The 22479-nt window shown below is 45.6% G+C and overlaps 1 protein-coding gene across 6 annotated transcripts in view; it reads right to left on the bottom strand.

The window, feature by feature from the left end:
* Positions 1–1527: 1527 nt before the first annotated feature.
* rxfp2b (relaxin family peptide receptor 2b) overlaps positions 1528–22479 on the bottom strand; it is a 45823-nt gene continuing 24871 nt past the window's right edge. For 5 of the 6 annotated variants that reach the window (XM_064302307.1, XM_064302310.1, XM_064302309.1 and 2 more), the window contains 9 exons: positions 17381–17452; positions 15204–15275; positions 12243–12314; positions 12026–12097; positions 11428–11499; positions 10737–10966; positions 6993–7496; positions 5590–5808; positions 1528–3316 (listed from right to left, as the gene is read on the bottom strand). In XM_064302307.1, coding sequence (XP_064158377.1) covers positions 3054–3316; positions 5590–5808; positions 6993–7496; positions 10737–10966; positions 11428–11499; positions 12026–12097; positions 12243–12314; positions 15204–15275; positions 17381–17452 — 1576 coding nt within the window. In that variant the 3' untranslated portion in view covers positions 1528–3053. The remainder of the gene's footprint in view (positions 3317–5589; positions 5809–6992; positions 7497–10736; positions 10967–11427; positions 11500–12025; positions 12098–12242; positions 12315–15203; positions 15276–17380; positions 17453–22479) is intronic. The other variant, XM_064302308.1, reaches the window with a different exon arrangement.

Below are 22479 nucleotides of genomic sequence, written 5' to 3' on the forward strand. Positions count from 1 at the left end.
TTGAAATATTTTATAGTTCTTCGTCCATATTTTTTTTAAAATGACGTTCTTACAAAAAAATTCCTTGATGGAATTCTTCATTTCTAAATTTTAGTAATAGTAATGTAATTTAAGAATGTAATTTCTGTAATTTTATGCCTTAACGTAATTTTTGTTTTGTATGCTGGCTACTTCACCTGAAGTTGCCCCTGGGAAAATATTCTATTCTATTCTATGGCTTGATCCAGTTACAAGTCCATGAGCACGAAGCAGCTCTGTCATCACAAAATACTGTATAAATAACTCAGTTACGTTTCAGCCCTGTTTTAAAACAGAACTAAAACTGACCCTGTCAGATTTTTCATGAATGACCAGTATGCACTGGTATCAATAATTAACCATATTTAACATTAGTAGTTTTACATTACATTTTTGCATCCATTTGTCCTTTTGTTTGCCTTGTTACCTGACATCGAGGTGTCAAAGATTCCATTCTTGGGGGGCCGCAACATCTGCAGGTTTTCAGTGAGCTTCTTTTAAGTCTGCGTTTGGTTCAGGAGTTCACACACCTTGTGTCCAAGGGCTAAATTTGCTGATTGAAAGAAAGTTTTTTTTTTTTTTTTTTAAAACCTGCAGACAATGCGCTCATTCAGGACATCTGTCCCATATTTTAATATGATCATCTGTATTGGGGTGCATTGACTCCATAAATGTGAATGTTGTGGAGAAACTTAAACTTAAAACTTAAACCAAATAATGTATGACTACATCGTCTATTGAATAATTTCTTGCTCAATCAATTAAAAAATATTAATTTTAAAAAAGTCAAACCAACTGACAAAATTGATGCAGGGATAACAAGCTTTGTCACAATTAACTATGTGTCCAAAAGGGGGCACTCTAGACCTTATTATCACCAAAATTCTGTACAACAGAATTGGTTACATTCTGATTCATCCTTTCATCCCTTCAAATTACTATCAAATCTGAACTTAAATCAAATAAATGTGTCATTACATTTGCGTGCAATTTCGTCACTGAGATTTAGGTTCAAGAAGTGAAACGTACTTGCAGGAATGAAATGCTCTCTCATATGCTGTATGTGAGAAAGCACTAACAATCCCTTCGTGCAAACTTGTTCCACTGCATGAAAATCCGGTGGGTTGACTTAACAGTCAATTTGCACCGGGAGATGAAAAGGGGGTAGAGGAACACACTTCTATTCCATCAATGACACAGTGAGACAGAGGAGAAGCGGATGACATCATTATAAAGGGGAGGCGGCTTTTACCTCCGCACGGCTCTGGCAAAACCTCTCCTGCAAATGAAAGCAAAAATATGAGCATTCATGATTTCAACTGCCCGAAGGCTTTCACCTGTTTAGAAAGGGCTATACGAATGCACAGTGCAGGCAAACATATCACATTTCAGTTCACTGTGTGTGTGTGTGTGTGTGCTCTCACTTAGGACCACCCAGTGCCACAGACAAGTGCGTTGTCAGTGAATTGTGTATTATAAGGCTACCCTACGCAGCTCACTCATCCACACTCCGTGTTCAGTTTGTTTTATTAGTATAAATAGATGAATCCCACAATGCACGCTGACATCACAGACAATGAGGTTGAGGTTTGTTCAGCTGGTAAGCTCCAGTCTGCTGTATTTTACAGACAGACCATGATTGGCTGTCTTATTACTGTAATGGACCTTGAGAATGAGTTCATGAGTAGGACAGGAATGGTATGTTCATCCTTGGCTCAAAAAAATAATCCAAAACAGGACTCTTTCAGTAGAGGCTTTGAATTTTACAGATGATACGCAACATGGTATAAAAATACACATACTAATAGGTACATATTATAACAGACACTGTCATGTTGATTACAGCTGAAATATAACACGTATTATAAATAAGACCAGGAATAATAATTTGTGCAAATGTTCAAGCTATGAAAACTTGCTGTCTGCTGGTATGCACATTTAATGTAAGCTCTAGCTCACCACAAATACAAATCTACAAATCTGTTCGGTAAATTCAAACTGGAGCTACATCCCCATGGGTCTGCAGTCGGAAGACCAGCCTTGGGTGAGTCAAAAGACGAGAACAGAACAGAACAGCAGGGTTATTTCTGCAGTTGCGTGTCACAGTTGGATATCACTTGGTTTTTTTTTTTTCACTTCCATTTTGTGATCTAATCTCCATCAGACACCGATGCTGTGTAATAAAATGAACACATTCCCCCTTTCGGTTCCAGAAGGCTTCCAGATGGATGGGGATTAAAACACAATCTTCCCCAAGGCCCCCCCCCCCGGCTCGGTCCCAAAACTGAAATGGGAGAAGAAACGTTCACGAGACCCTAAGTGTGAACTCCTGCTGACTGCGTCCCCTAAAGGTATCCTGCACTAGAAAATGGCAGCTTCTTGAACGTAGCTGCTCTACATACACGTATTCATATACAGGCAGTCCCTGGGTCGAGAACGTCCGAGCCCATTATATTAAAAATTTGAGTTAAATACAATGGTTCGTAATAACGAACGCACGCACTGCTTTGTGACGCTCAAGAAAACATGGCGCGGCTTATATATAGTATATATAGTAAAATATATACTATATACTGAGACAAACATTTGACTAACTGACACTAAATAAAAACCGTATGTACCTCTTCTGACTGACCCACAAATTCGACTTAAAGACAGACTTAGGAACGGATCTGGTTTGTAACCCGGGGACTGCCTGTACACATGCGTTCATACACAGCCCTATCACAGCCCTTGTTCCTAAGGAAGTGTCTCAGTCCTTCTGGGTCTGCGGGGGGGGGAAGGGGGGGCAGCGAGGCCCCAAATACAAGAGGGTGTTGCAGGTCACAGTTATAGGATGTGCCTGCTCATTCAGATAGCACCTCCAGAGTTCCGCTTCTTTTCTAACCAGTATTACAGAAGGGGTGTTTCTCTCTCTCTCTGTCTCTCTCTCTCTCGCTCTCTCTCTCTCTCTCCTCTCCCTCCCTCCTTCTCTCTCTCCCTCTCTCTCTCTCTCTCCCTCTCCCTCCCTCCCTCTCTCTCTCCACCCTCCTGCTTCATGTCCACTTGGGGTCCACTTCCGGGATGGGTACTCTGGGCACGTAGCCCCGGTGGTAGAAGTTTTGGCGGGAGGCCTCCACGTAGATGACCGAGCTGCTCAGGCTCTTGCGCTCCTTCTTCAGGACCGTGTGCCTCTGCCAGTGGCAGAGCAGCTGCTCCCCCTGCTCGCGGAAGAAGCTGGTGGTCAGGGTGTAGAGGATGGGGTTCAAGGCACTGTTAATGGGCAGGATGAAGATCACCACCCAGGAGGTTATGGTCCCTTTAGGGGTGGAGAGAGAGAGAGAGAGACTGGCATTGCAACGTTTAATACTATTGACAAAATAACTATAACTACACAGGCTTAGGCAATGTGTATTAATGAATACATAAATCCAGAAAAGAATTTCAATTGAAATTACATTGTGAACTAACACAGAGAGAGAGACAGACAGGAAGAGAGAGAGAGAGAGACAGAAGACAGAGAGAGACACAGACAGACAGACAGAGACAGCAGAAACAGAGAGGTGAACAGACAGAGAGACGCTGAAGAGACAGACAAAAACAGACAGACAGAGAGAGAGACATAGACAGACAGCCAGAAGAGTCAGAGAGACACAGACAGACAGACAGATGTGGTAAAAAAAGAACGCACGCAGCAGACAAAGACACTGAAAAGAAAAGTTGTTAAACAGTGGCAGTTATTCTAAAGGGCACCTTGGGTGGCTGACGGGGAAAAGTCAACTCAGGAAAGGCTTTGTGCCTCCATCAGATGTACTCAGCATGAATAAATCGGGCTTGAAAAGGCCACTGGCTGGGGATGGCCCAGCTCTGCTGCACGCGAATAAAGCTTTTAAAGCTTACTGTAAGCCCGCAGAGCACTGGGGAGAATCACCGAGACATAATATTATTCAGCTCAACTGCTCTTTAAATGTTCAAGGAAAACATATTTGCTCTTCAGAAACAAAAAAGGATAACAAGGATAAACAGTCGACGCGCACTCGCCTAACAAAGTCTCCAAGTTTTCATTGTGGGATTTGCTTGTTGTTGTTTTTTTTTTAACTGAACAATTATTTTGATTCAGATTAGTGCATGGAAGTAGAGCACATGAACACGCAAATTGCTTTTATTTTAAGAAAATATTTCTAAATTTCTTCGCGATAAAATGGCATTCGAATAAAATAAGACAGACTAATTTGATCAGAGTACAGAACCAACCACCTGTATTTAATTCAATTTAGAAAAGGCCTCTAAGTGCATTCGCCACAACTTCTCATTTCATAACGCGGCTCCCATTTTGACTTGAGCAGTAATTTACACCTTGCACTCTTAACACGAAGCCTCATTTGGACTTTGAGGTAAACAGCTGTCAGAAAGTATTATCTCCTCAAGGCTTGAGTGGAGGAAATATACTCCCATCCACGGCAATAAATTCAGATATTTCTGTCTGCAGAAAAAGATAAACTTCTATACACAGCCAAAAAAATCAGACCGGGGACAGACAGCCCCCGTGTCCCGAGTATCAGCTCAGTTAAAGGGAACAGACGACTTCCCCGCAGGACAGAGGGGAGGACCTGTGCCATTTATTCGGATGTAAGAAACAACACCAGTGGTTCCCCCGTGTGAGGGAGCCAGGCTGTAGGCACTGTGCCACAGTGCATTGTGGGATATAACCAGGCTGTAGGCACTGTGCCGTAGTGCATTGTGGGATATAACCAGGCCGTAGGCACTGTGCCGTAGTGCATTGTGGGATATAACCAGGCTGTAGGCACTGTGCCGTAGTGCATTGTGGGATATAACCAGGCTGTAGGCACTGTGCCGTAGTGCATTGTGGGATATAACCAGGCTGTAGGCACTGTGCCGTAGTGCATTGTGGGATATAACCGGGCAGTAGGCTCTGTGCCATAGTGCATTGTGGGATATAACCGGGCAGTAGGCACTGTGCCATAGTGCATTGTGGGACATAACCAGGCTGTAGGCACTGTGCCGTAGAGCATTGTGGGATATAACCAGGCTGTAGGCACTGTGCCATAGTGCATTGTGGGATATAACCAGGCTGTAGGCACTGTGCCATAGAGCATTTAAGTACAGCGCAGGGGCTAGGATGCGCTCCGTAGCGCTAATAACCAGTTTCCCCTGGATAAGCGCTCTTAAGTGTACATCAGCAAAAAAACCAGAAAAGCTAAAACAACTGATGAGCGACTGATGAGGGGACACCCGTTGAGCTGTAAAGTCACTCAGAGGCCACCTGTCTGAAAGAATCCACTGAGTGAATGAATAATTCCGATTAAAGCGAAATGGCACCCGCTCTCACATCCACAGGCGGTCTTTTCACCGGCACCCGTTCGAAAATAAAATGCAATATCGCCAAAACAATGTTTCCATTGCCTCCAAGCGATGGATTATTGAAATTCACCCCTCTCTACTTTACACAGAACTCAAAAATCATAGAAGATGTGGGCATGAATTTACCATTTAAATTTTTTTTTTTTTTAAAAGCCACAACAAAACAGGTATAATTCCAGCTATTCACACACACAGGGGTCTCTGGCTGACCTGGGATCTCCACCTCCAGCAGGGACAGCGTCTTCACCAGGAAGATGGGCAGCCAGCAGAGGGCGTCGGAGAACACGATGAAGAAGAAGCGGTTGGCCACGGCCACGTCCTTGCGCAGCCGGCTGCGCAGGTCGGTGGCGTTCACGCCCGTCTTGTAGACGGAGTAGAACATGCTGGAGTAGGCCAGCACGATGACCAGGAAGGCCGCCAGGTTCAGACCTGCGCGCGCAATGGGAGATGGGGGAGGGAAGAGGTCTGTGACATCACGCACCCGTTTGAGCTATTTTTTGGTAATCAACTCAGGAATATTCACCTGCGCGTGCAGTTCATTGATAACTAATAGCCAAGCCAACACTAGCAAGTTGCTCTCTGAAAAAAGAAAAAACCCTAAGCATAAAATGTTTCTTTGTATGAGTTGCTGGCTGAAGCAAGAACCAAATCAGGAAACACCGGAGGCACACCTATAATTTTAAATTAAATGTTCAGTCAAATTTTCTATATAAAAAGTGTGCAATGTGAGCAGCGGAAGCAGGTTACAAAACATAAAGGCCAAATGTATTAATGCATTTTTGCTAAGCGCACACAAGATCTTTACTTATCGTTTTCAAGCAATAGCATCAATTCAATTTCAAGCAAAAGTTCAATTTCTGTAGGCACTCTGCCATAGTGCATTGTGGGATATAGTTCAATTGTTCTGAAAAAAGGTGTAAAAGTTCTGAAAATTCAATTTTCTGAAGAGAAACACCCTTATCTAGAACACCTTGCACAGACTACATACCATCCATACGTACAGCTTGACAGTGACTGAAGAAACTCAGGGTAAGAACTTTGTTCAAGGGTCAAAAGGCTCACCTGGGAATTGATCCCACAACATTACGTTACAGCCCAGTTCCCTAACCACTAGGTTACACACAGCAAAAACCAAAAAAGTCCATTATAGCAAGAATTTCAGTCTCATATTTATACTTAATATCTTATTTATATTACTTTTTTAAAAAATTTTTTACAATGAGACAGTTTCAGTCATTTCAAGATTTTCCATTGGGGTAAGACAATTTGACAGGTGAAGTAACTTAAAACAAGTTAGTGTTTACTACTGGATAGAAAGAAATAAAATCTTTAAGTCTCATTAAAATACTAAAACACTGAAGACAGACTTTTTTTCTCACTGCACTGCCACCCCAACAGCCAGGCAAGTTTTGGTGGACAATAAAAACTGCTTTTTGAACGTTTTCTCTCACGCTGGCTGAACTGATTTTCTTTTTCTCCTCCAGGGGGAGAGGAGGGGGGGGGGGGGGGGGGGCTCACCCGGAATTGCCCGTGGTGTGTAGTCCCGTGGGGCCAGTAGGCTTCTCGCCCAGCTCAGAGTGCAGCGAGAGAGGAGGAGGGGGGGTGGGGCTCACCCAGGAATATGCCCGTGGTGTAGCCCCTAGCAGCGGGCTTCTCGCCCAGCTTGGAGTGCAGGGGGTGGAGGGGAGGAGGGGGGGGGGACTCACCCAGGAATATGCCCGTAGTGTAGCCTCTGGCAGCGGGCTTCTCGCCCAGCTCGGAGTGCAGCGGGAAGCAGACGCCGTTGCGGCCGTAGTAGTTGCCGAAGAGGTCGTCGCTGAGCAGCGGCGCGGCGGCGATGGAGAGGCCCAGCAGCCAGACGGCCGCCAGCACCGCCACGGTCTGCCGCCGGCCGGGCCGCAGGTGGCTGAAGGGGAAGACGATGACCAGGAACTTCTCCAGCGTCAGGTAGGTGAGCAGCAGCACCGACACCTCGGAGGAGAGCATGGCCAGGAAGCCCAGCGTGCGGCACTCCACGCTCTCCATCCACGCCTGCGCGTTCCGGTTGTACTCGCCGCGGAACTTCACGTCGAACACGCCCACGAACAACAGGTACACCCCCATCAGGCCGTCCGCACCTGCGCAGGAGGCAGCGTGGAGCGATGAGAGGCGGAGAGCTCGGGGGGGTCTACGGGTTCAAATCCAAAGTGGGACACAGCTGTTGGGCCCTTGAGCTAATACACTTTATCACACCTGAGTAAAATGCAAGCTATATAATATACGTATACATATAACTTATCATTGATCAGGCTGTGTGTAAAGCAAATAAAAAGAAAAATGCTTTAAAAACAAGTATTGTACAAAGCAATATCTTTTACAACTGAGTGTTGATTTATAACCTACCTACTCTTTATCATCTGATCTGCTTGTAAGCCTGTTGACTTTTTTTCTATTATATTCTATCATCAATACATTACAAGTCCAAGCATTCAGCTTACAGTGCTACCTTGGTATAGCAGGGTTGTTATTTACATTTAGAAATTTAGCAAATACAAAGAGAGATGTTCAAAGTTTACATTATAATTTTTTTTTTACAAGCAATCCATTCTAATGAAATCTACTGAAGCAGTTCACCTTGCTCAAGGATACAACAGCAGTGCCATGCAGCCTATAACCTATCACTTCCCTACCCGTTACCCTTCTCCGATTCAACAGGTCCGGTGAGAGACCAGGGAATTTTAGCCTCAGGAAGATCCGTTAAAACAGACATGCTAGACCAGTGGTCTCCAACCCTGGCCCTGGAGAGCTACAGGGTCTGCTGGTTTTTGTTTTCAACCTTAAAATCAGCACCCAGTTGAGACCCAAGACACCAGGTGAGTTGAGTGTAACTGTGTAATCGACCGCTCTATTTGATTCATGAAGTGCAGAGTCACTATGGAAACCAGCAGGCCCCGAGGCTCTCCAGGACCAGGGCTGGAGACCACTGTGCTAGACCAACGCACCACAACAAACAGCCCGGACCGACACAACCGTGAAGAGACCCTGAGTGGACTGACAGGCTGTAATAGAGCGCTACCGCGTGCAGTTCATACGCACAGGCGTGCAGAGGACACCACTGATTGGCTGATGGCCGCTCCTGATGCACATCATGCAAATCAAAAATATACGGATTTCCAAGACTGACGTACAATCAGGTAAGACTGTTTCTCCACCCTTCCCATTCAACCATTGAGAAAAGCAGTTTTCTGCCTTGTTGTGCTGGCATTTTATTATATTTATGTATTTATTTATTTACAAAACACTTGATTAATGGTGATGGTAATTCCATTACTGCTACTCTATTATGGCTGTGCAGTGTCTACATTAAGCAGAGAAGGGCTGTGCAGTGTCTACATTAAGCAGAGAAGGGCTGTGCAGTGTCTATATTAAGGATATAGACAAGGCTGCTGTTTAAACAATGTCTATTTAGGAACCGCAGAACATGAAACACATCTCAAATGGCTACACAGGGTGATTTGGGTTTTGCGCCCCCCCCCCCCTGCCCCCACCCCCGCCCCCTCCAAAATTATCACAACCTCTTAAACAATGGAAGAGCAGGAGCATGGATGGGGAGATTCTGGGCTGGCAATGGCCACAGGGAGCATTTCCAATTGGCCCATTTTGTTATGACTGCATTAACAATAATTCCACACAACAATGCCAAAAGAGTGCAGAGCAGGAGTATCTTTAAAAAACCAGAGGCATTAGAAATGACAGTTGCCAACTGCCAAACACATCTTTTGAACAAATCCTTGCTCTGTGAATGGTACAGAAATTCACTGCCAGACTGTCGAAAAGAGCTTCAGGGGCCTGGAAGATATTAACAGAAAAAAATAAAATCCTCAGCTGAAACAAACTCAAGAATTTGTTCAAGCAATTTATATTCGTTTTTGGCAATTATTCATTTTTAATCACTGCCAGTTTTAGTTTACACTGACCGCTATTATTCTGCATTAAATTCACAATACTGTCACACGAGGCCATCTGGAGTGCAGAAACAAAATGTGTCAACGGAATGTATGATGCACTGGGCAATCTAAATATAAAAATAAATGGATAAATCTGTGAGTGCAGAGCAGTCTGTGTGTCTGGAGACCGGGGGGGGGTGGGAAGGGGGGGCTGGGGGGTGGTGGTGGTGGTGGTGAGGGGGGGGGGTGACTCAGTCACGGTCCGTCAGCCTTGGGCATGTCTGTTGCCCGCGGGTGCAGTGGGGGCACAGAGAGGCCTGTCTGGACACTCAGCCGGCTGAAGCGTGAGAAGAACTCCCAGCACAACAGGAAGTACAACAAACCCGACAGGAAGTCCCAGCACAACAGGAAGTACAAACCCGACAGGAAGTCCCAGCGCAACAGGAAGTACAAACACGACAGGAAGTCCCAGCACAACAGGAAGTACAAATATGACAGGAAGTATCAGCACAACAGGAAGTACAAATATGACAGGAAGTACCAGCACAACCAGAAGTACAAGTGTGATAGGAAGTCCCAGCACAACAGAAAGTACAAGTGTGATAGGAAGTCCCAGCACAACAGGAAGTACAAATATGACCGGAAGTACCAGCACAACAGGAAGTACAAGTGTGACAGAAAGTCCTAGCACAACAGGAAGTACAAGTGTGACAGGAAACCCAAGAGCAATGGGAAGTCGCTCCATCAATCGCAGTCCGACATGCAGGGAACACCCCGGTGTGGAGACCGATAATGAAACACTCACCACAGATCAAGATTATCTCCTTAGTGTGAGGGGGAAAAAAAGAAATTTTTTTTTTTTTTTTGATGCCTCCGAGATGACACCATTTCTGAAGCCATCCGTGAGCTGCACCATTAGGAGTCTGGGGAAAGTCCCATTAGCTGGTGACAGGGCGCCTTGCTCCAGTCGGCTGGGTGTCTTCCTCTCACTCACCCTGTCTCTGTTTCCGCACGCCTGTCTCCCACGTGGCAGAGGTGCTAACACCCAGGGCTTTACTCTACTCTGATAGCGGATCACGCCACATTTAGGCCCAGGCGTTAACTGGCAGGCTAAAACGGGGACCGTCATAACAAGAGTGCCCGAAAGCTTTGACTTCCATACATACCCATTTACACACATGCTTGCTGTGATTTATGAAAATTATGATTTAAAAAAGGTGTGATAAGGCCTCCAATCTACTGTTACCTGGCCTCTCCCTGATTAAGCTATAATAAAATAAACCCAATTAACACGTTTAAGTTGCTTGTTTTTAAATAAAAATCTTGAGAAATACTCTTAAAGCCTACTTTTAATGACCACATGGGAGCGGTCTGATGCTCGAGCGCTGGACCACCCGCAGGGGGCGCTACTGCACCGGGGGGAGTACTCACAGCACAGAACCTTGATGCAGAGGGCGTGGAGGCTGTTCTCGGCCCGTATGACCGTGCGCATGCCGATGACGAAGAGGTTCCCGGAGCAGGTGATGAAGGCCATCACCCACACCGACACCCGCAGGACCACGTTGGCCAGCAGGTCCTCGAAGGACGAGATCCCGTCCGAGTTGGGCCTGCACTTACGGACGTGCGGGGCGTAGGAGCAGTACTGGAACTTCTTGAAATATCTAAATAAATTTTTTTTTCAAAACAGAACAACAACAAAAAATGAACTGAACATCATAAAAAAATGTGTGTGGACTCTTTCACTAGAACCAGGAAATCATGAGAAAATAGAACCGTGTGAAAAACAAGTGCCCCAGATTTTGTGCAAGCAGCAAACAGAGCATTCTGTCTGAAGACAGAATAAAGGTTTTCACATTTTAAAACTCCAGGGGATCACTAGAAAGATTTCGCGTTGGCAAATAGCATAAAGAACCCAGCTTGTACTACTCATATGTATATACTGTAAGTATAGTTAACAGTGGCATCAGGGAGAGCATGTCCTCCCTCAGTTTTTGCGGGAAACTCATTCTCTCAGCTCTCTTTTGACTGACGAAGGCAGGGAATGCCATCCCACTTCCCAAAAACGACCGAGTAACAGCCTTCCTCGCCCACTTTTAAAATGGGGAGCGACGCTGGGGCCTACATGAAGGAGAGGTTCCTCATCGGCAGGAACATTTGCATCTGAATGTCCGGGATGTCGATACCCTCCAAGCCTCTGTGGGGGGGGGGGGGGGGACGGACGAGAAATAGAAACAGAAACACACAAACAGACAAGATTAGAGCGCCACATTCCGCCGTGTCCGACCAGCCGCGTACGACGTCTCTCTCCGTTCCAGTTCACCATTCTAACCGCTCGGCTGGTCGGCCATCTTAGAACACACGTCTCAGAGCGATGCTCAGTGATGGCTGCGGTCTCAATCCACCGTAAACAAAATGGCGCACCCGCAACCCGTTAGACACGAAGCCGGAGTGCGCCAGGCCCTCGCAAAAAATACGAATAGAGGCGAAGGGACTGCGGCGATGATCGTCTCCACATTGTTATATACCGCCTAACTGCCTTTTGAATTGGTTTACGGAACATTTGAAATTTTTATGGGAACAATGCCAGGCTTTTTTGTGTAATTTGGCTTGCAGGAGGAGATGGAAATTGGAGTACATTAACTGCCTGGTGGAAGTGTAGTGTTCTAGCAAAAGAAAATCATCAATTTAGCAATCATCAATTTTTTTTTTTTTTTACTCACAAGGACTGAAGCTGGACGAGGTGATCGAACTGACCTTGGTGGACATGGACCAATGGATTGTTGGACACATTTCTGTAGCAGAACAAAATCAGCTGGTGTCAGCGACGAAGAAATCTTCATCATAAAGCGGTAAAGTGGCAGTGAGAATGTTGCATAATGAAAATGCAGAAACTATCTGTAAACAATTTCATATTATAAAGGGTGGTGCGCGACTCACAGTATTTTGAGAGACTTCAAATCCTTGAAGATTTTGTATGGCAGTGCTCTGATCCTGTTGCCTGACAAGTCTCTGTAAAAAAATAAGGAGCAAAAGTGAAATGTGATCCAATCTCTGCAACACGCTCTGCAACACGCTTCTAATTATGTGTCGTGGGAACAATCAAGGCAAATGCATTGTGGGTTTTAACTTGATTTAGATTCTCATTTCTGTGATAATGAGTCGAAAAAGATTCCGGCAGGCAAGAGAGTGGGGCAGATGGGGGGGGGGGGGGGGTGAGCGACTGAAACAAAGAGGAGAAAGAGTGAAAGAGAGAGAACGGAGAAAGTGAGATTTGTGTGTGTAAGAGACAGACACAGACAGACAGACAGACAAAGGAATATTTCATTGTACTTGCATCTCAAACATGGCCCTACTTATTACAGCACAAAAGCATATATACTGTATGTCTTAAGACCCTGAACATTTATCACACCAGGTCTAGTAAAACATAGTAGTTAAATTAACACATGGAATCTCTCCGTCAGACTCCATGGAAACAACATTCCGTGATACCCTTGAGAAATATCAGTGCATGAGAGATAGGGCTTGGTGAAAACACTATATAATTAAAATCTACATGGAACAAACAGAAAACCCTCTCCCAGGGGAAGACTTAACAGATAGAAGAAATGTAATCTGCTGCGAGGTGTTGGAAAAACTAAACCTCTTTCTATGAAACACTTAACAACTCTTGGAGCATGAAGCAACATAAAACCTAGGCAATGCTGTTCGACGTTTCCTTGTGTCGTCCTATCAGAGATTTTGTGTATTTCAGAGTCATTAAGAGATGACACTCCAACTGTAAAAAGCAGTTAAATGATCATAATAGAGAGCTGTAAATAGATAACCTCAATATACATTATAAGTCCATATCAAGCTTTCCGTTCATGACCAAATTTACTGAAAATCTGGTATTCAAACAACTCAATGACTTTCTCAGTAAAATGTTCTTTTCTTTTCTCAGTGTGGATTTTCCTCTAATCACAGTACAGAGATATGAGTCATTCAAAGTGGTCAATGACTCAAAACTAAATGCTGATGTACTGATGCAATACCGGGAATCCGTTTTTGTCATATAAAAGTTGAGTGATGCTTTAGATATTGTTGGCCAAGAGATTTCTAAAACACCATCTTAAAAATCGGGAAGATCTTTCTGGAACACCACCAAGCCGGCCTGACTACTATTATTTTGTCCGACTAAATTATTTAGCCAGCGTGAGCGACTGAAAAGGTCGATGCTTTTTGCGGAGTCCCGCGGCGATCGGCTCCTGACCCCTCGCTATTCTCTCTGTATATGCTCCACCCCAGGGGCAGAACCCATCAGAAGCGTATTACCCAACTCTACGCCGCTGCTAAATGATGATTATGATACCATTACACTCTAAGTGGAATATTTGGCAGATGCAGGCTGTTGTGTGGCACCAAACCTAGGCCCTCTGGCCTTAAATGATTAAAAAAAATAGGAAGTGAAGAATCGGGGGTGTTATGCTAAATTTACATTTGGGCCTCCAGTACCAATTTAAAGGCTGGATTTTCCCCCCAGCTGAGGAATGCAATCAAAGGTAAGATCGTTCTTCTCGCAGTCTGATGCTGCGAGACTGAAGCGTGCGTTCGGAAAGGTAAACCAGGTAAATTACAGTCCTGCAACTGCCTGTTCTCTGGCCTTCTGATACAAACACTGGCTGATCACAACTTGTACAAAATGAAGCAGCAGGAATATAAACAGGAACCAAGATGGAGGATCACATCACAACACTTTTCCTCGCTTTTTCTCGCACTGATTTTACGTGACCTTCGGAAATTCTTTAATTTGGTTTAAGCATTAAATGGTAGAAAAATACAATAATTACTGACATATTAATATATGAAATGAGTGTTACAATCTGAATGGAAACATTTCTTTTGTGTTTCCAAGATTGTGCTGTCATTAATTGTCACTGAATTTGTTTAAAAATATTTTTCTTGTTTTTGTATTTGAAATGCGATTCTAATATGATTCATCAGCTGGAATCACACTATTGAATAATTCATAATTTGATTACGCAGTAAAGCACAGATAGGTGCTATGAAAACAAAATGTATTTCTATTTGTTTTTCTATTTTGAATTTATATTTTGTTAACCAGTAACATGCTTTATAAGCCCAACAACAATGCAGACAAAATATCTGTAATAACATACAACATATAAAAAAGTCACAGTTTAATTCAAATGAATCACATACCATTTTACAGACTTATTTCAATGGTTTGTTTGACGCTGTCGTACAAGTACACATAGCCGCACATTCAAACGGGACTGACTGTGCAGCTACATGTAATTTCCTCAAATTTCAGGAAAATGAAATGAAGGAAAATGAAACGGCATCTATCTCATTACATTACGTTACAGGCATTTAGCAGACGCTTTTATCCAGAGCGACTTACACAACTTTTTACATAGCATTTTTACATTGTATCCATTTATACAGCTGGATATATACTGAAGCAATTCCGGTTAAGTACCTTGCTCAAGGGTACAACGGCAGCGTCCTTACCCGGGAATCGAACCTACGACCTTTCGGTTACAAGCCCAGTTCCTTACCCACTGTGCTACACTCCGTCCTGTACCGAAGGAGCAAGCTGGCCACACATCATGCAGCCGCAGTACGACGTGACCCCCAAAGGCAGGTCTGTGCTCTCTCATGTTAACAGTGAGGGCCTTACTTTGGCCTCTTAATACGCCGTGACATATATAAACAACGGCCAGTTACTACATGGGAATAAAATTTATCCGCCATCCAAAAAAAAGGTGTTTATGTTCATTTCATACAATACATGGATCAATATTACATCTTGTCAAATGTGACACCACTGATGATTTTTTAAAATTTTTTTTTACTTGCTCTCTTCAATCCACTAATACTGTGACCATCACTTACAGTTCCTGCAGAATCCTTAGGGACTGAAATGCATTTTCTGGAAGTGATGTAATTCGATTGGCACGCAGTGATCTGAAAAGAACAGTGATGAAAGTAGCGTTATTACATTCGGGGGGGGGGGGGGGAATGTAATCGCAGAAGCAGTTCATGTTTTACAACTTGTATCTCACAACGCTGAATCTGTCCATTTCAATCAAAGGCTTCATAAATTACGTTTGCCCACATCCACAGGGAACGACCCGCAGAGAGGAGCAGACTCGGACGAGAATTGGAAATAATTAAAATCAACCTGGAAAAAAAACAGGAACTTTTTCCCACAGTGGTGGAGTCAGTGGAAAGAAAGGCGTTAATAAGGTCGCTGACTGAAGACACAAACACCGTTACGAACAATCTCGCAAAAAGGCTTGTGCTAAACATGCGGTACAGGCTGTAGGGAATCTCCTGTGTGACTGTATATCTGTCCTGTGATCCAATCTCTCTGTCTGTAACCGTCTCTACTTTCCCCGTCTGATTAAACTGAGCACCACAAAGGGCAAAGCACACTACCCACTCCCCTTTAAAAAAAAAGCAGGACAAGAAGGAACAGCTTACAGCACTCCACACTTTCTATATGTGCCTTTACCTTATATCTGTGTGTGTGTGTGTGTGTGTATGTATGTCTCAGTGTGTGCATGCTTGTGTGAGTGTGTGCGTACGTTGTGTGTGTGTGTGTGTGTATGTATGTCTCAGTGTGTTCATGCTTGTGTGACTGTGTGTGTATGTTGTGTGTGTGTGTGTATGTCTCAGTGTGTGCATGCTTGTGTGAGTGCGTGCATACGTTGTGTGTGTGTATGTCACAGTGTGTTCATGCTTGTGTGACTGTGTGACTGTGTGTGTGTGTGTGTGTGTGTCTGTCTGTCTGGAATAAAGATGTCTCTCCTGTTTTTCTAGAGTCTAATTTGTCCTGGCTCGGCAGGTTGTTTTTATTTTTTTTTAAAACCCTTGTATTTTCCTGCTCAGAATTTCTCAGAATCCTTCCAGAAATGAAAAAAGGGCCAGCTGAACAGGCAACTGGAGAAAAACATGGTAAATATGGCTGGTCATGAATGTATCAAACAACACTATCAGTCAAAACAGCAACCTCTGGTATATACTGAATCACCTCCAAAATGTTTCATATGTAAATATTTGACTGGGTTATTCCAGAGCACGTTTAGTGTAAACAGAGTGTGGCCAGCGAAGACTACCTGGACTACTGTTTTCACATTACCTGTTTTTAACCCGCGTATGAACCCTTGCCCAATGCTATGTAAGAAATCCTCACATGTACAAGTATTATTTTCCCTCAGCTCCAAAGGCCTGCAGATGCTGAAAAATTTCCTACGTGTCAGGACACCCGTGGAAGTTAAAAGTTCACGGATCACAACCCCCCTTCGAGGAAAGGAGTGGTCTCAAAGCAAACTGAGACGCTGTCGTTGATGAGACGGGCGCCTTTGTTTGACATTCCTCTCTAATGGACGCAGAATTCTTTTATGGGCCTTTTATCCATGTGTGCATGGGGTTAATAAGCAAGCGAAGCCCAGGGGGATATCGTAGTTCTGTTTGAGGTTGTCACACAGAAAACCTGCCACACAGGCACGCTGTGTGGGTTGTCCTCCTCGACAATTCACATCAAGGGGGCGGGGCGGGGAGGGGGGGGAGGGGAAGGGGGGAGGATACAGGTTTATGAATGAATATTCATGACGAGAAATCTAAGCCACCAGAGGAGATCCCAAGATGGCTCCCCGTCCAGATGGCTTTTAAATTCCCTGACTCTGCGATTCCAGCATTGCCTTCAAACTTCGGTCTGATCCCACGTTTGGTCTGGAATGCAGCTCAAGCATGAAAAACAGGGGGAAAAAGCATATTAAAGTATTAAACAGATCTGTTCCTAGGCCAGGCTGCCTCCAGGGACTATCCGGGGGATTTCAGACAAGTTTGGCATAAAGAAAGCCCTGATCAAACGCTTACTAAGAACCACCCTTATCTCTTTTTCCTTCATCAGCACCAGAAGTCCGTATGTGCCTCACCGTAAAACCTAAACAAAGATCACTTACCGAATCCAAACACAACTGGATTATCTCCGGACCCCCGTTAGCCGGCCTCAGCGTGAAAAAGCACCCGAGAGTTTAGTTCCCCAGGCGTAGCGTCATACTCACAGCACCGTGAGGTTGTCGCACGTCGTCAGCGTGGAGAAGTTCAGGCTCCGGATCTGGTTTCGATCGAAGTCCCTGAGAAGAGAACATGGTGGAGGACACCAGAGGAAGCGATTAAGAGCCGTGACCAGAAACGGGTGACCTCTCCCCCCGAAACGTGCAGCAGGCCACGGATTCATCTGCCAGCGTTTCAGTATTTATGCATCTGTTTATTACTACCTGGCAATCTACCACTGAACTCCCCTGTTTGTCAACCGACCCATTAACCACTTAACGAACAGCTACCTGTGATGAGGTCCACCTGAATCTACAGTAGCTGGAGAGTGGTATTAAATTCTCTTGGATCGTAAAATGTCTTACCCCCACCCAAATATGTTTATGAAGCAAGAAGATCTGACTCCACTCTCCAGGTAGGCTCAGATCCCCTTCAGTTATGGCAGTTAAGTAGCTGTTTGGTGGGAGAGAGGGTAGCGAGAGCAAGCAGTGATGGACAAGCAGGGCAGGAACGGGCAAACACACAAACAAACGTCCTCGCAATCGATGACCTTCGTCGTTCGGATTGATGGAGGCGATGCAATTCTAGTCGAAGACGGAAGGAGGATTTTCTCGGATCACAAACGTTTTTCCACACAACGTTACGCTTTCATGCCGTGGCAGCGGTAGGCACAACCCAACAGGCCAGTGGCTAACAGCACAAGCAGGATGAGGGAGAGGGACACAACCCAACAGGCCAGTGGCTAACAGCACAAGCAGGATGAGGTAGAGGGACAAAACCCAATAGGCCAGTGGCTAACAGTACAAGCAGGATGAGGTGGAGGGACACAACCCAACAGGCCAATGGCTAACAGCACAAGCAGGATGAGGGAGAGGGACTCAACCCAACAGGCCAGTGGCTAACAGCACAAGCAGGATGAGGTAGAGGGACACAACCTGATAGGTCAGTGCCTAACAGCACAAGCAGGATGAGGTGGAGGGACACAACCCAACAGGCCAGTGGCTAACAGCACAAGCAGGATGAGGTGGAGGGACACAACCCAACAGGCCAGTGGCTAACAGCACAAGCAGGATGAGGCAGAGGGATACAACCTGATAGGCCAGTGGCTAACAGCACAAGCAGGATGAGGTGGAGGGACACAACCTGAAAGGTCGGTGGCTAACAGTACAAGCAGGATGAGGTGGAGGGACATAACCCAACAGGCCAGTGGCTAACAGCACAAGCAGGATGAGGTGGAGGGACATAACCCAACAGGCCAGTGGCTAACAGCACAAGCAGGATGAGGGAGAGGGACACAACCCAATAGGCCAGTGGCTAACAGCACAAGCAGGATGAGGGAGAGGGACACAACCTGAAAGGTCGGTGGCTAACAGCACAAGCAGGATGAGGTAGAGGGACACAACCCAATAGGCCAGTGGCTAACAGCACAAGCAGGATGAGGTAGAGGGATACAACCCAACAGGCCAGTGGCTAACAGCACAAGCAGGATGAGGTGGAGGGATACAACCCGATAGGCCAGTGGCTAACAGCACAAGCAGGATGAAGTAGAGGGATACAACAAACCTATGGGATACAAAAAACGTTATGGTGCTACACGAAACAAGGACAAATGGGGGAGAAATCTCTGTTTATTCAGAGATCTAAAAAGAGAGAGACCAATAAGCCAGTCCTTGCCAGAGTATTACCCTCTTCCAGGCCACAGAAACAAAATGAAACAAGCTAGAAAAACTCAGATGTAGTGAACACACAACCAACATACCACCAAGGCTCTGAAACTGATTGCAACACAACACAACTTTTTCCTGCGCCCATCTTAAATACCATACCCAGCAGCACTGGGGCTAGACGATGCTTGCTCTCATTGAGTGATGCCCAGGGGAAAAAACGGTCAGGTTAATTTATGACAAGACCTGGCCTATCTAAAAGCTGACAATTTACTTATTAATTAAAGTGACCTTATGCCATTGAAAGCAGGGTTAAGCATCATGACATTATTTTTATTAAAAGATTCATGGTTCCTTCTAATTACATGAAACATTATGTAAGGAGGCAATTCACCTCAGCTATTGAATACCTCTACAAGATGAAAATTTACTCCAGCTTTTAACAAGAGATGGTTGTAAATTCCAACTGGCAGACCTCCACAACCAGTTCTACATACACATTAGGAAATTCAGCTGAAGATTTCAATCGAATGTCATGGACTGGCATTCAGACTTAAAATGGGAAAAAGCTGGGTGAACAAATGACCCTTATGGAAATCTGTGGCCACACAGGGCCCTGACATCCCATAAATAGCGTTGTGTTCTGGTGTTTCTTCAGAAAAGAACTCTGCAGGAAGTGGGGCCCACAGATCGTATGACTAGATTAGGGTATTAGCGTGACTTTTAATTGGCCCAAGGACCTTTCCTTTGATGTTCGTGGGGGGGAGAACAGGCAGCATTCTTACATAGAAACAATGTAATATTGTATGGACCTTGAACAAGTTTGCCCTTATCCAATTACATTGTTTCTCTAAGGCCACAACCTAAACACTAGATATCCAACATAACTCTTACAACCATTTGGTACAATATGCAGCATGAAAAAATGCCAACTCTAAAAACACTGAGGAGGTTGTTCCTTCTAGGCAGATGCAGTTTGGAGTTATATTTCTTTGAGTTCTGGACAAAACACATACGTATGGTCAGGAAGAGCAAAATTTAAAACTCCCATTAGAGAGGTCACAAAGACAACACCTTACAGGGCAGTGAATGGAAAATCCCCCCCACACCTCCAATCAAACTTCAACCTCTACACCCTGCGAAGATGTCTTTATTCCACAAGCTCAAGATGGCTGGCTCTTTGCCAGGTCACTACTCCCAGTACACAACGTCTGTCTGTACTGGCTCTGCAGTGGTGGAACACACTTCCCAAAGCTGGTCCGACAGAGACTAAAGACCCAACCCTTGCAGAAATGCAGGTTGCTTCTCATCCCATCCCCACAAGTTTTTAAAAATGGTCTTATGTTTCTCTTCTTGGGGCTCACTACGAGTGCAGTCTGCATGCATTCAGAATTTCTACTTTGGCTCTTGGTCAGCACAGTTAACTTGTAGTAGCGCTTTAGCGATGTTTCATCTTAACTCGTTGGTCTGGGGATATCGCTAGCCAGGTCTGGCGCAATTAATTAACCACAGGAATGCACTTCTGTCAAAAGCCAAAAATAAATAAATGTATAAATAAAACCCTATGCCTCCTTGACATTCAAGAAAAAAACAGTTATTTCTGGCTCATGGGTCCATCGATTTGAAACCGGTTCGAGCCGGTCAGGACGACAGGGAGAAGCAATAGCGCCGAACGTGACGCTCGGCCTACATCGGCTCCTTTGAAAACAGCACAGCGGCGCGTCTTCCACGGGGGGCTGAGGCCACCGCTGGGATCGACCGCCAACCCCGCCATTATTGTGCCTCCATTCAGCCCTCGCTTGAGGCGAGATAGATTTTTAACCCACGCGATGAACCCACACAACTCGACGCGTCAAAACACACCGTAGGCCGATTACGCCGCCTCTTCCCACATAAAGGGGACGTGATTAATGGCTGCAAGTATATACTTACGCAAAGCCACACGGAGACACTTTATTACATTTCCGGAAAACACGGGAGGTTTGACAAATCATGCTGAAACAATGAGATGATGGGTCATTTATCAGGGATTTATCCTTTTGCCTGGACCTGACAGAAGCTCTGGCACATGCCTGTGTGTGTGTGTGCATGTGTGTGTGTGTGTGTAATGAGTGCTTATGTAAGATGGAGGACAGAGGTTACTCAATTCTGGGCCATCAAGGGAGCCCAAACCGCCCTGTCCCAGGTTGAAGGGGGGTGGGGCAGCAGATCACAGCCAATTAGGAATCCTGACCCAGGACCCTGACGTGCAGGCGGGTCCATACAGCACTAACCTGCTACAGGTGTGCAGCTGCATCTGCGCGCCTCTGCTGCGCTGAAAGCTAACAGCTGCCAGTCCCCTGCTTAACAGGGCCGCCATGCGCTGAGCGTCAACATCCATCCACCCGCCTGTCAATTTCCGAGACCGTGCCTGCGGCTGTTAAATATAAATCCTCCTGAACATAATGTGTTCGTCAGGGGGACGATGGCGAGGCGGATCTATTTCCTATGTGACGGGACAGGACCACCGTTGGCGTGACTTGGAGTATCCATGGGAACCAAGACCGTAATAAGTTCCGTAAAGCTTTCATTTAACAGAGCCCAATCACCTGGCTGCATAGTCTACACCTGGCCTACTCAACTCCAGGTCCTGCCGGCTGGCCACAGTTTACTGCAGGTATCTGCTCCAAACCACGCACTGAGCCACCTGATTTCACTAACTAGCTTGCTTACTGAACAAAGGAGGTAAAGTAATTAGCGTGATGGAATTAGTGAGTTGAGTGGTGATGCTCTATTCCGTGGCACAAAGTTTCAGGAATAAAACCGCACTGGAACGCGTCAAGCATTCACACTGTCAATCTACCAATGAGGCTCATCTGCATACTAAACCTCGCCCCCCTCCCTCCCAGCAAGCAGAGGGTTCTGGCTAAAGCCAAGGCGAAGGTCACTGTACCCACTGTGCCCAGATGGGCCCACCTGGAGGTGCCCCCACTTTCATACCCTCCCGCAGAATGGAGGGCGGTGGGGGGGGGGGCTGCTCCTGAGTCCAACAGAGCAGGAGACAGAGAGGTGGAGGGAAGGAGGGAGGGAGGGGTGGAGGGGTGGCAGGGGGAGAATAACGAATGAGAACTGGCGGGGGAATGAAAGGAACAGGAGGAGAAAAGGATGCTTAAAAGGATAAAAGCCAGGCGCCAGTGAAGAACCAAATTGAGTATCTGTTCCAGGGGGCTGAATGAGGGGATGAGGAGAGGGCTGGGGAACGGAGACGCGGGATGACTGATGGGACATAGTCAATGCATCACGCCTCCCCGCCGGTAACGAAAAAAACCCCCCCCCACTGCATTTCAGCCCATCTGCACGGAGCGCGAAATGAACTCATTTCGCTCGTCAGGCCCTAAACTGAAAGGGATTTGATTGGCAGGAAGTGTTCGCCAGTGACGTGCCCCCAGAGTACAACGCCCGAG

Source organism: Anguilla rostrata, chromosome 12 (assembly GCF_018555375.3).
Source record: "Anguilla rostrata isolate EN2019 chromosome 12, ASM1855537v3, whole genome shotgun sequence".
NCBI lineage: Eukaryota > Metazoa > Chordata > Actinopteri > Anguilliformes > Anguillidae > Anguilla > Anguilla rostrata.